At 33.9% G+C, this 13,941-nt stretch overlaps 1 protein-coding gene across 2 annotated transcripts in view; it reads right to left on the bottom strand.

Annotated features, from left to right (window-relative positions):
- The window catches only part of PTPRO (protein tyrosine phosphatase receptor type O), a 238,974-nt gene that overhangs the window by 82,954 nt on the left and 142,079 nt on the right, over window positions 1-13,941 (bottom strand). For both annotated transcript variants that reach the window (XM_020287617.2, XM_076007633.1), the window contains exons 3-5: window positions 5,553-5,711; window positions 3,665-3,817; window positions 1,535-1,978 (exon numbers count right to left, since the gene is read on the bottom strand). In XM_020287617.2, coding sequence (XP_020143206.2) covers window positions 1,535-1,978; window positions 3,665-3,817; window positions 5,553-5,711 — 756 coding nt within the window. The remainder of the gene's footprint in view (window positions 1-1,534; window positions 1,979-3,664; window positions 3,818-5,552; window positions 5,712-13,941) is intronic.

Below are 13,941 nucleotides of genomic sequence, written 5' to 3' on the forward strand. Positions count from 1 at the left end.
TATTTGCAAAAAATATAAGTAGAATGTTAAGAGAACATCACAATCATTGGCTTTCTCATCTGGATAGAAGGGATTAAAAAATAAGCAGCACCAAATATAAGGTCTTTGTGGTAGCATTAAATACCCGGGAATGCTTTAAAATATATTGAATTATTTCCAGCTAGAAATAATTCTTCTGGATAAATTTTGTGACACTTGTAATATTTTTCCTTCATCTCTTTGCTTCCAGAACTTTTAAAAGTAAGAATTATTTGGCATTGCTTCACAGTTCAACTCCTGCTGCTTATTACTTCATTTAAAGTCACATCATCAGTTGGTGACTATCACAGCCCTCAAAAGAACACACTGTCGTCAGATAAAAGCATGATAGAACCTTCATGGAAATAGGCAGTAAAAAAAAAATTCTGACTTACAGGATCCCATTTGCCATAGATTATACTGAGGAACAGAAAAATAAAAGACAGATTAAGGGAACTTTTTTTTTTTTTTAATATAAGCAATTTCAGGCAAATGACTTTTGACTCAAATAATTGGTAGTGACAAAGGATTTCAATTTCATGTATTATCTGAGTACGATTGAATGTTCTATCATCTAGCACAGAAGAATCCACAGATTTTGTATTCTCATTCTCTTAAGTAAAATAGGAGAAAACAATATGTTATGTATGAGACTAGGTGATCCTAATGTCCCGCCCTGAAAATAAGGCTGTCATTAATATCTTCAAATTTTCACAACTTAAGAACCTTTGCCACCCAAACTACTAGACTGGACAATATAAAATGAAATACGTTATTGCAAAAACAAAACAAACAACAAATAACCATAACAATCTACCAAACAACAATTGATATATACTTCATGACCCAAATTTGCTGAATGTCATGGCTCTGCTTTCATAAATTAGTAGACTAAAACATAAAGTATGAATCTCAAAGGCTGCATAAGTGAATCTAAGATATAATATAGCAACTAGAGTGGAAATACCAGTTGCTGTGTATTTTCTATTTTGCTACCAGCTCTTCTTTGGAAAAATTTGGGTGCTGATTTCACAAGGGCAATCCTAAGGGAAATAGGAGTAATTGGTAAGTGGGACTTGGGCCGTATGCTCTTGGTGGAGTAGTCATTTTGTCAGAAAGATTTTTTTGCTGCATGTTTCATAAATTTTCATATAAGAAAACACAAAATTTCTCTAGGATATTCTGTGATGATTAGATCTTTAATTCAAAATATTTCCAAATATAAGGTTTTCCTCAGCGTCCTGAGGTAAGTGAAATATCGGGCAGGGAAATGTGTATAGATGGATGTTGTGAACCATCCAAAACTTCAGATTCGGATCCAACCTATTCATTTTGGTTTTCTGTTCTCATTCCTTGTTGGATACTTAATTAAGTTCTTCCATTTCTTTACCATTATTGTTTTGATATTAACTATCTACCATCAATCAGTCTTTCTTTCTAAACTCAAATTTAAAGACATTTCCATTCCCTTCCTTTTGTACCATTTCTTATTTCCTCTGATTTCCTATTGCTTTACCTTCTCTTTCAATACGAATATGGAACCCATCAAAGGCAGTGGGTGGCTTTGGTGGTAACCAGCTCAGTATCATTTGCACAGGGAAAAAGGAGAAAGAGCCTGATGCTGACTTCTCAGTCTCACTGAGTGTACTGTTGTTTTCATATTCCATGGGAAGTATGCTGACAAATTCATCTTCACTTTCAGGAGTTGCAGACGCACTGTCCCACCAATGTGGCTGAGATGTAGTTTCGTAGTCACTGCTGTTAAAATCAGGCCAACCAGAAGAAATGTTGCCAGAAGGAATTTCAGAAGTTTCTTCTGTAAAATGAAAGACCTTGTCTTTTCCGATTGTGTCTTGGGATCTCATGAATGATTCTTCTGGAAAACTGCCGCTCTGTTCTTCCCAGTTGTTTTTGTTCAAGTTTACAATACGAACAGAAATATTTTGAGGTGGATAAGGTGCTGTAAGAAAGAGAATTTTCATTTTCAAGTCATTCTATTATAGTAAATATAGTGAATAGTAAATTTATAGTAAATTTCAAGTAATTCTATTATAGTAAATACTGAATCTATTGAGTCAAATACACAAGCAGATTTACAGAATAGAGTTTAATTTTACTTCCGATATATAGACATATTTACATCAAGGACATTTGTGGCTTTTAGTATACGTACTTTTAATATTTTGTGAATAATGTGTACATGTTAGCATTTCACCAGTCACATTCATGATATTATGCTTTTTGAAGTAGTAATTTAATCACTTCTAAAATAGAGCATGTAAATATTCTTCACTTTATCACAATCTTACTTTTTAAAAAGTGTATCTCTGTCCCTGAATCTTTATTACAAAATCCCTATCCATAATATAGCTATCGAGATAAAAATATTCCACGTGACATAGTTGCACCTAAGAAAGCTGCAGACATGATTTCCCTTTAGAGAGGTTAACACACATATTGGAAATATGGTGTCATGCCTCACCTCTATAAAATGAAACATATGAGCACAAAACGAGTTTATGAACTATGGAAGCATACTTTTTGAGAGGTAAAAAATTATGAAGACATACGGCATGGTCTCTGCCTGCAACAGTTTCTATCTATCCTTCAAAAAGTAGCTCACATATCACGTCTTCCAAGAACTTCTAATAAAAATTTATCTCTCACTCTTCTGTGCTGTTAAATAGCTTTGTCCCTCTTTTATCCCATTTATCTTATTCTGCCTCGTATTACTGCCATTGGTATAGTGGCTGTGCCAGTTTTTGAGGACAAGGACTCTGTAGCACCAGTCTTTGTCTTGATCTCTCTCAGTACTTAGAACAACTTTCAGGTAGAAGGTGTGCAATTAATGTATGTTTACTTGAATAATGAAAAATACAAATAGAATTTTAGACATTGACATGAGACAAATTAGTTATTTAGCTGAGAGTTTCCTTGTCTTGTCCTAATTAAAGAGAATTATGACATTTTTGAATTTCAAATTGTAAGGGCTTCAAGAGTGACCTGTCATCACCCATTCCCAGTGCTCGTATGAATGACATCTCCAGCCTTCCCATTGAGTCCTCAGGCACGTTAGGCACACACGATGTTGTTTATATTGGTGATGGGCATTTAGGAAAAAATATTTACTTTGTCCATCCATTCTTCCACCCATCCATTTGTCCATCCATCCATCCTATAATAGTGCTTCATATTAGCGATGCTACTAAAATTAAGCACCAGAAGTTTTAGATACATCTGAATTCCAATATTTTCCTTTAATAATCTAATAATCTCTACTAGAACATCTTCCCACTGTATTTGTGCCATATGGGCATCTGTCTGATTATAGAATAAGTGATGTCTACTAGATGCAGGTACTTACTTAAGTAACTTTACTTAATTATCACTGTTGATAGTATCATATACTTTTTTTGCTCTACGATTACAAATCTGTGACTGCATTAATGTGTTTTAGATTTTTCTTATTGAATATTTTGTTCAGTTTCCTTCACATTGATAGAAAATTTGTTTTTAGATTATGAAGAGTATATATTTATTTTCTTTTTTAGTTCTGGAACAGAGTATTTCTTAGGATAAAAATAAATATGTAGCAACATATAATTTAATTATTTTTACAGCAAATTTAACTCTTCAGAAGACTTACCAGTTCTATGCTGTTTGGGTTCATGACTGACACCGCTGTACTCCACAAGGGTACTTTTATTAAAAGTTGCCTCAGATACCAGCTGAAAAGTGATATTACTATAACATATTCCTGGCAGCCAGTGATTAAATACTGTTTTTCCCTTAAAGAAATCTGTGAAGAAAAAAATCAATTACATTAAAAATATGACTTTCTAAATGTCACATACTTCTAGAAAGTTCCAAACAATTATGATTAAATATATGTAAAATAATATTTCTTTTAACTTTCGCCATGGTCAGAAATAAAGAACTAGCAGAAGACTAGAGATGAAGCTGATTTTTTAGACTCGATCCTGAAGGGTTTTTCCTGCCAGAATTTCTAATAAGATTGGATACAAATGGAGTTAAATTTTTAATACAGGAACTTTTGGGATATTAAGTGGAAAAGATAATATAAAGAAATTGTAGAGATTAGTTGTATCTAGCAATTTAGTTTAAGATAAAAACTCAAGGTATTTTGCCACTTTATGACATGATAAAAGACAATTTTACGAGAAATTTTTTCATATATGAAAACTAGCCTAATTTAAAAGTAGACAGTTCATCTGCCATTTAGCAGACAGAAACTGCTCAGAAAACAGAAAAAAATAAAATTTAGATTCTGATTAGAAAACTTTAAAGAAAAAATAATATATTTAAAAATCTGATCCAACTCAAAAGAAATAAGGAAAAAAAACTAAAAGTACCACTTATCGAATTAAAAGCTAAATATGGTTTAAAAATGTATTGACTTAAAAATGGGGCATATTATTTTTAAACTCATGGCTTTTAAAGCAACAAAAGTTTCAGTAATTGTGTTTTAATCATTCATAAACTTGTATTGGCATGGGATCTGTAAGCAAATAAGGTTCTGTTTATTAATTTGCAGATAATATTTTCACTGAAAATAAAGAATGCAATAATTTGTGGAGTTCATGTTTATTTGATTTTTAAAAAGTTTTTAAAAACACTAAATTCACTGTGCATATTTTAAAGAGTGTCTCTGGAAAAAAAATCCATGGAGGAAGACAGTTTGTAAAAGCAGCAAGTCAAAGGGACAATTTTCTGGATACCAAGCTCTTTGTGCTATAATACTTCAGTATTCAGTCTCTACTTTACCAATATATGTCTCCAGTGACAGCCAGCCAACTTTGAGACCATCATTTACTGCCCTCTCTTCCCCTCCATCACTGTTCTAGGCATTGTGTTCCTTCACTTGAATTCACTCCCAGGAAGCTGAATGCCCTCTCTCCTCTCCCCTCTCTCGCACCCCCAACTTCTACCCAGAGAGGTTGACTTAGTTCTTCTGAACAAGTTAAAGTATTAATTCTCCTGAACTCTTCTTTTCACCCACAAGATCCCCCTCATGCTAATAAAAGCAGTGAAATCAATTTCTGTATCTTAATGCAATCATTAGCTGATCATACAGATAAATATATACAAAGGAACCAAAAAGGATTGTCTTTTGCATTCGAGGATAATCTCCAAAAGACACGTTGTAAAAGGCAATACTCTGGCTTCCCAGTCCTAGAAATGCCTTTCTATCATACATAGAAAGTCACGGTTAGGTGAGATGCTTCTAAACTTAAGTTTGAATTTATTTCCTGTACCAGACATGATGCTTCAGACAAGAGTAACATGCCAGTGATAATAATTTGACTATATCTCCTGCTGGCTGCATGGCTCTCAGCTAATTAACCAGATGTTCTAAGAGTCTTCATAAGAAGATTTTCATGAATCAGTAACTATTTTTAATGAGTCATTTATAGGTCAAATAGCAGATTATAAAACTTCTTTAAAGTAAGAGAGAGCACAATTTGGGAGAAGCTTTGGGAAAAGTGACAGTCGTCATTGATTCTGCCACTTACCTTTATATAGCATCGTCCGGAAGTCTTTCCCTTCCCAGTAGCTTATGTTTACTCTCGTGAAAACGTTATATTTTTCTGGATAATGGATTTCAAACAGGACTCCTGTTTCAGGAGAAGGTTTATAGTCGTATATTGAAACGCTGGTTACAGGTAGAGGTTCTATAGAAAGGAAGAAAATGGAGACAGGGGAAAGGAAGAAGATAGAGAAAGGCCATTATCAATACTTGAAGGTACCAAAGTACCCGGGATTACACCTGCCAGTACGTCACTCATTTTTATTCTCTGTGAGCACTAAACTCCTCGGTACTCATGAGTTGAGTGTTCTTAACAGTAATTAGTAAAGTACATCTTGTATGCTTCTCTTCGTTTTTCAAAGAACTTTTATATTTATTTTTCCATTTGCCTTTTGCAACCATCCTGATAGAGGAAGAGTAAATATTAATATGTCCCTTCAACATATAAACATAATGATAACTCAGAGACTTTAAGTTACCTGCCAAAGGTAATTTAACAAGTATGTGGCAGTCTATATTTCCAGATTCTTAGTTTATTTTTCAATTCTTCATGCCAAGAAAATTAGATATTAATAACAGATCAATAACGAGAAATAAATTTTGGCTCTGACCAATAATAGTCATGTGATAATTTATTTATCTATGTGAACTTAGCACTTATTTTTCTAAAAGTGTAAAATTTCAAACCATCAAATGTAGTAAAAATTATAGCTTGTGGTGTTTATCAAGCAACTCTTTCTACAGAAGTTTTAAAAAACATTCATTTCTATTTTACTGGAGTTGTTAATTCATCACAAAATGTTAAAAATATTAATTTTTCTAAAAACCATGGTTAATACACATCTGCATCTCCTTCCATCTTACCCTCCTGCAAAATTCATGTAAATAACAGAACTCATACCCTTTTGAAGGAGCTATTGGGCAAATTTTACTTATATTAACTTCGTTAAGAAAATATTTTAAATAATTTGGTTTGGTGTCAACTATTATATTATTGAACAAATAATTTTGATTCAAAATTTTAGAATTGAGAGAATTTTTGGACTTCTATGGCCTAAATTAAAGCAGTTAATTTACTGCTAGTTTAAATTTTACACTTTTCTTGAGACAGAGTCTCATTGTGTTGCCTGGGCTAGAGTGCCGTGGTATCAGCCTAGCTCACAGCAACCTCAAACTCCTGGTCGCAAGCGATCCTTCTGCCTCAGCCTCCCAAGTAGCTGGGACTACAGGGATGTGCCACCATGCCCAGCTAATTTTTTCTATATAGTTTTAGTTGTCCAGCTAATTTCTTTCTATTTTTTTTTTTTAGTAGAGACAGGGTCTTGCTCTTGCTCAGGCTGGTCTTAAACTCCTGAGCTCAAATGATCCACCCGCCTAGGTCTCCCAGAGTACTAGGATTACAGGTGTGAACCACTGTGCCTGGCCTAAATCTTACACTTCTAAAATTTCAGTTTTAATAACACAAGAATCCAAAATTCAACTTAGTTCATTCAGTAAGTAATTATCGAGTATCTCGTATGTTTCAATGTGTAGCTGAATAGATTTCATTTTGTTCCTCAGGGTCTTAACCTATTTTTGCTTTTGATTGAAGAGATCAGGAAAGGATTGAACTGCGTGTTAAAGCTTTGACTTTCCTAGAATTTTCTGAAAAACCAAGAAAACCTCTGTGAAAAAGTTAGGAAGGCTTTTATACACCAGTACATGTTGTGATCATCCCTCTGCAGACTGTGCATTCTCTAGTTAAAAGGTTTCTATTCTATCTTTGTCCCATGCCTGGTCTTGCTATATAAAGGTAACACTTCGCAATGAACTCACTTATGTTCCATGTAAACAAACAAACAAACTCCTAAAAACTCTTGAATTTTCTGTTCAAAACTTCCAAAGATGTTTGCAACCATCTGAAGGTCTTTCTTTTAACCTAGCCTAGTTACCAACCCCGGAATCTCCCAAATCCAGCTATTGACTCTGGCTCTAAGCGAACCAAAATGAAAGCTAACAGACAAAGGAGCCACAGAGAAGAAACGCCTCCACCGTTGCAGTCCTGTTTCACAGCCCCAATGGGGTTTCTTCTCCTGAAAAGAAGAGTTAGAAGGCCACTCAATATTTCATGCCCTGCGGCATGAAGTCTGCACATCAAAGCTATGGTCAGATTTTGAAGTTCAAGACGTTACAAGAGGATTAGAGAACAGATATTTTATTTTCTGATATTTTTTTTCCTGCTACAAGCTACTTAAACTTTAAACTAAGAGAATTTCTAAAGAGCCTGCTTATGTTCGTGTTATATATTTCCCTCAGCTTCACCATAAATGACCCAAGTCATCTGTAAATCCTAAAGTCCATGCCCGGGCATTACTGAGGCATATTCAATTCAAAAGTTACTGTTTTCAGTAAAACTCAAATGCATAGTCTAAAAATATTTTGCTATCTCTCCAGTTATTTCTCTCCTTATTTTTCTCTTTAGAAATTAAGTGATGTGGCATAAACCAGAGCTGTCCTTGCTCACATGCATTTCAGTGATGCCAAAGTTAAATCTTAATCTAATTCAATAGTCCTTTCCCTGCTGGCCACTCTCTGTGCTTGCCTTTCTTGCCTTAGGAACCAGGCTGGACTGGACAGAGAAATGGGGTCATAGAAAATGCGAATCATTTATTATATTTATTTATTACATTCTTGTCCTCAGGTATTTTTATTTTCTAAAGGAATAAGGCATTACAAATTATAGTTGAAACTCCCCCATATAACTTATCTGAGCCCCACTTTTTCCCACCATGGTCAGAGGTAAATTCTTACTCTGAATTTGGTGTTTATCTTCTCATACTTTCTTTTTACTTTTATATTTGTATATATCCAACATTATTTCATGTTTTAAAATACTGTGTTAATGGTATCATATCATACATGTCATTCTGCAGCTTTTTTTAAATCACCTAACACTGTTTTGAGATTTGTCCATCTTGATACAAACATCTCTAGAAACTTTTAGTGTCCATTTTACAGCTATACAAGCTATACAATTTATTTGTTATTCTTTGGTAGATTGGTTGCTTTCAGTAATTCATTCTTACAAATATGCTGCAGTGAAGCTTGGAGACATGTCTCTTTAGGTTGAAAATCCTAGGTAGTACAGTATGCACAGTTTCAACTGCATCAGACATTGTCAAAATGTTTTCTAACTTGATTGGACCAATTTACATATCTATCAGCAATATATGATAATTCCTATTTCTCCGTATTCTTCTCCAACACTTGCTTGTATCAGTCTTTTTAAGTTTTGCCACATTGAGGTGTGTGAAATTTTGCCTCTTTTTTAACATCCTGCTTATGAAGGAGATTATTTTTTCATATGTTTATTGGACATCCAGCTTCCTCTTCCTAAAATTGTTTTATTCTTTTGCCTATTTTTATGGGTGTTCTATCTTCTCCCATTAATTTGTTATATAACCTTTGTCATATATCATATTTCCATTGTCATCTTTAAAATTGTGTTCTGGATTTACCTTTCTGGATTCACCATTCTGTTCTTCTGGATTTACCTTTTTTCTGGTTAAATATATCTATTAGCAGTTCTTTAAATTAGGGTTTTGGGTTTTAAATTTTTCTAGGCTTTATATATAAGAAAATATCTTTATTTTACCTTTATTCTTGGTGTACCTGGGTATGAAATTCTAGGTAAACAGATTTTTTCCCCCTCAGTACTTTGAAGATATTGCTTCATTGTTTTCTTGCATCAATAATTGCAAAAGGGAGACTTCTGTCAGTGGGATCATTATTGCTCTGTAGATGCTATATTTTTGTTCCCTGGTGCCTTTCAAACTTATTCTTTTTATTTGGCCTAGATAATCTGCAGTTTTATCATCATTTATTTAAGCATAGTCTTATTTTTGAATTATCCTACTAGTTACTTAACTTGGAATGCTCTGTCAATTTGTGGATTTATGTCATTCTTTAAGGGTTGGAAATTCTCATAATCATCTCCCCAAACATTGTGCCCATCAATCCCTCCATTCTTTTACTTGATCTCTTAAACCTCCTCAGCTAGCACCTCTCCCAGCTCCATGCCTGTGAATCGTGTCACTGTGCCACATTACAAGGCAATTGCACAGTATTACCTTTCAGTACTAACTCTCTATCACTGTTATCAATATAGAATTTGTCACATCTACCGAGGCTTCTCAATTAGTCAACTTAAAATTTAATTAATTAGATTATTTTAAATCAGTTAAACTTTTAAATTAATTTAAATGATGGTATTTTATTTCTAAAACTTTTAATTTATTTTTGTTTATTCTATAAGTTTTTGTTAGATTTCTGTCAACTTTTGTTTCATTATTCCTTGATATTTTAAAGTCGATGCTATTCTTATGTTTATGTCTTTGGACTTCATCGACATAATGTAAATTTTTGTTAGCTTCCTATTTAAAATATAACCTGAAATGGTACAGTTGCTTTGATGTCTATCCTTTCTACACAGATTCTTTGTGATTTTTGAAACACAGACTCTAGGCTCATTTTATGCTTTTTCATCTCCCTGTTTCTTGCTTATTGTCTCTTGCTTTTGAGATAGTTAAGCCATTGCTTCCTTTCAGCCCACCAGAGTCCCCAGTCTAAAATAAGACATACAACTTATTTTGGGGTTCTTCATATTGTGGATGCCATAGTGGCTACCACAGATTCATTCACTGAGTCAGAGAATAACTAGGCTTGGTCCTTGGTGGTGAGACGAATATGTGTCCCCCGCATCTCCAGGTCTTTATATAAGCATTTTTCCCTCAAAAGGGAGAAATATTTGCTCTAAGCAGAGAGCCTGGTTCTGTGCCCTGCCTAGACTGCAGCATTTCAGTTTTTCTTACTATTCTGGGGTCCAAACTCAATCCTGTCTTTTCCAGACCCAGTGCACAGAAGGCCAATTACTTCAGCCCACTTCCCCACTTTAAGTTTCTGTTTCTTTTCTGATTCACAGAGATGACCATTGCATTTTCCAGCCTGGTAATGCCCTTTGGTTTTCTTTTTTGGTTTGTGGTAGAAGCAAAAATTATGTGACAAAGCAAAAATGTACTACATCATTTTGACTAGAAATCCTAACATTAAATTCCCATTTTTCTTTAATAAAAAAATTATGACATTTTATATGATAATTTTCCCTCGTTAGATGACCCACATAATTAAAACTCACATTCAAATTGAAGAATATTTTATGCTTCTTAATTATCTTTGAATCATTCAAGGCAGATCATGACTAGAAAAGTTTCAGAAGTTCTGGATGTGATTATCTTAGAGAAGAGACAGGGAAACAAAAGCAAATATGGAGCGAATACTATTTCAAGAAAACGAAAGTATTCTTGTATTTGTTAGTAACTGCTGACTGCTAAAAGGTGCTTCTTTCTGATATTGCTCTGTTTTGTTGGACTAAAAACTGAAGAAGCAATTAATTGGTTCAGTGATCAGCAACTTTTGCTTTTGATGTGACCCACTTAAAGAATGTATCTCTTTCTTTTTAAAACAATTTCAATAGGTTAGGGAGCACAAGTATTTTTTGTTACACTTGTAACAAATTTAATTGTATAAAGCTGAGGTCGGGGCTTTTAGAGTAATATACAATGTACCCAATAGCTAGGTTTTTCTTTTTGATCCCTCAACAACCCCTTCATAGTTTCCAATGTCTATTACACCTTTTTATGACCATATAGAAATAAAACCATATGCCCACTACCAACTGATTTTCAACAAAGCATACAAAATCATACACACACCCTATTCAATAAATGATGCTGGGAAAATTTGGTAGTCATATGTAGAAAAATTAAACTGGATCCCTACCTCTCACCCTATACAAAAATTATCTCAAGATGTATTAAAGACTTACATGTAAGACCTGAAACCATAACAGTGCTAGAAGAAAATGTTGGAAAAACTTTTTTAGACCTTGGCCTAGGTAAAGAATTTGTGACTAAGGCCACAAAACCAAATGCAACAACAAAAATAAATAAATGGTACTTAATTAAACTAAAATGTTTATGCACAACAAAGGAAATAATTAACAGAATAAACAGACAACCTACACAGTGGGAGAAAATATTCACAAACTATAGATATGACAAAGGACTAATAACCAGAATCTACAAAGAACTCAAACAAATCAGCAAGAAAGAAGCAAATAACCCTATCAAAAAATGGACCAAAGACATGAATAGGTTTTTTCCAAAAGAAGATATACAAATGGCTAACAAAAGTATGAAAAAATGCTCAACACCACTGATTATCAGGGAAATGCAAGTAAAAAACACAACGAGAATGTATCTCTTCTGACATAGTTCTCTTGGATGAGAGGACCTGTGATTACACCCTCACTTTGTGAGGGAAAAGGGACCAATTCTGTGTCCCAGGCCACAGCTACTCCCTTGTGTTTCAGTGATGATTTGGGACCTGACCTGACACTTCAGCTACATGCAACCAGGCTACTGAGGTTGGTCTAGGAGAACAGTGACCCTTACACCCACTACTTTTGCTCAAATCCTCATAATTTCTTTCCTGGAATATTTCAACAGCTTTCTAAGTTATTCTCCCTGCCTGCTCCAATCTCACCTTAATTTTCTTATTTATTTCTGCTCAAAACTTCTAAGCCTGTAGCCTACTCCATATTCTCACTTTAGTCACAATCTTTGTCTGAAACCAGTCACTCTCACCTCACTGACATTTCCTTGCCCAATCTGTTTCAATCCCCCTTTTCTTCTGACACCTTGAGTAATTTTCTATTTAATGCTATTGGTACAGTTCATATTTAATGATCTCATACTATGTGCTACTTGTTAAAAAGTTTATTTTACATTTTTCTACATTACAAAAATATTTATGTTATTTTATAGCACTCCCTACCAAAGTTGGTACTATAATCATCCCAATATTATGTGTTTTAATTATACAACATTTCAAATCAACAAACAACAGCTGACAAGCCAAATCTGCCCTGTGACTTGTTTTTGTATGACTTTTGAGCTAAGAATGTCTTTTACTTTTTAAAATGGTTGACAAAAAACAAAAGAATAGTATTTCATGACATGTGAAAATTATATAAAATTAAAATTTTTGGTGTCTGTAAATAAAGCATTATTAGAAGATAGTCATACTCATTTGCTTATGTATTGTCTATGATTGCTATTGTGCTACAACAGCAGAGTTGAATAGTTGCAATACAGACTATATGGTCCTCAAAGCATAGCATATTTATTGTTAGGCTTTTATAGAAAAAGTTTGCTAACCCCCAAAATAAATTATGAATTTGAAAACTAAGATTTGGAGAAGTAATCATCTTTCACTGAAAGCTATACCTATGGTTTTCAGATTTCTTTGACTCTTACAGCTCATGCTTTGAACCACTACCCTCAATACTTGCTTGATCATTTTTCCTATTCCAATGCAGGATTCAAGATCTTGTGGCTTGCAGCTCTGCTACCAGAGAGAGCTTCCCCAATCAAATCTTAATTATGTTCTTTATTTATTTTTAGCACTTATAAGGTCTATAGGGTACTTGAAGTTCTTCCCAACATTTCTAGCCACACTTCTTGTTATTTTCTAGAATAGCTGAAGCTTGCCATCTTAACTCCTTGTAATTCACCAAGTGTGCCATGCTATGCATGCCTCTATTCTTTGCACATACTATACACTTTGACTCTGTAGCATTTTTCTGTCTTTATTCTTTTGGCAAATTTCCATTAATTTTTCAATGATTGCTTCTTCTTTGCTGTCTTTCCAATGTTCCTTAGGAAGGCAAGGCACTCTTTCTTACATACTTCTCTTACAGCATTTATCATATTTTCATAATGATTTTTATTTGTCTTTTCCACTATAACATAGCATCCTTGATTATGGTTATTTCTATTTATCTTTATTTCTCTGCAACCTAGGACATTGCACAGAGAATGTACCCAATAAATGAAATGAAAACTCATGGGTTATTTTTATTTATAATGGATTTGTATAAAATATTATATTTTTCGAGTGTCTCCAAGTGTGTTCTGCAACGTCTGTATCCACTATTGCTAGAACTTTACTGACACATGAGCCAGCTCTGTGTATATGACATTTCCCCAATTTCTAAGCAATTGTTGCCAGGTATTATTATTTCATCATCTAAGAAATGACCCCTTCCCTCTGAAGTGCATGCAATATACTGACGGTTCTCAATCAATTAAATATTAATCAGATGTTAGAGCCTAAGGATTGTGAAACTCTTTTGAACTGGCCAAATGACTTGGCTGTGCTGAATTTATTCTTTATTATGTTTCTCAGCTTTCTCTGAGAGTGACAGGCTCAGAACAACTATACCAAAATATCAAAGAACTGCCCTGGGGCCAATTGCTTTGTCATTGCTCATTTCA

This window comes from Microcebus murinus, chromosome 10, assembly GCF_040939455.1.
Source record: "Microcebus murinus isolate Inina chromosome 10, M.murinus_Inina_mat1.0, whole genome shotgun sequence".
Taxonomy (NCBI): Eukaryota; Metazoa; Chordata; class Mammalia; order Primates; family Cheirogaleidae; genus Microcebus; species Microcebus murinus.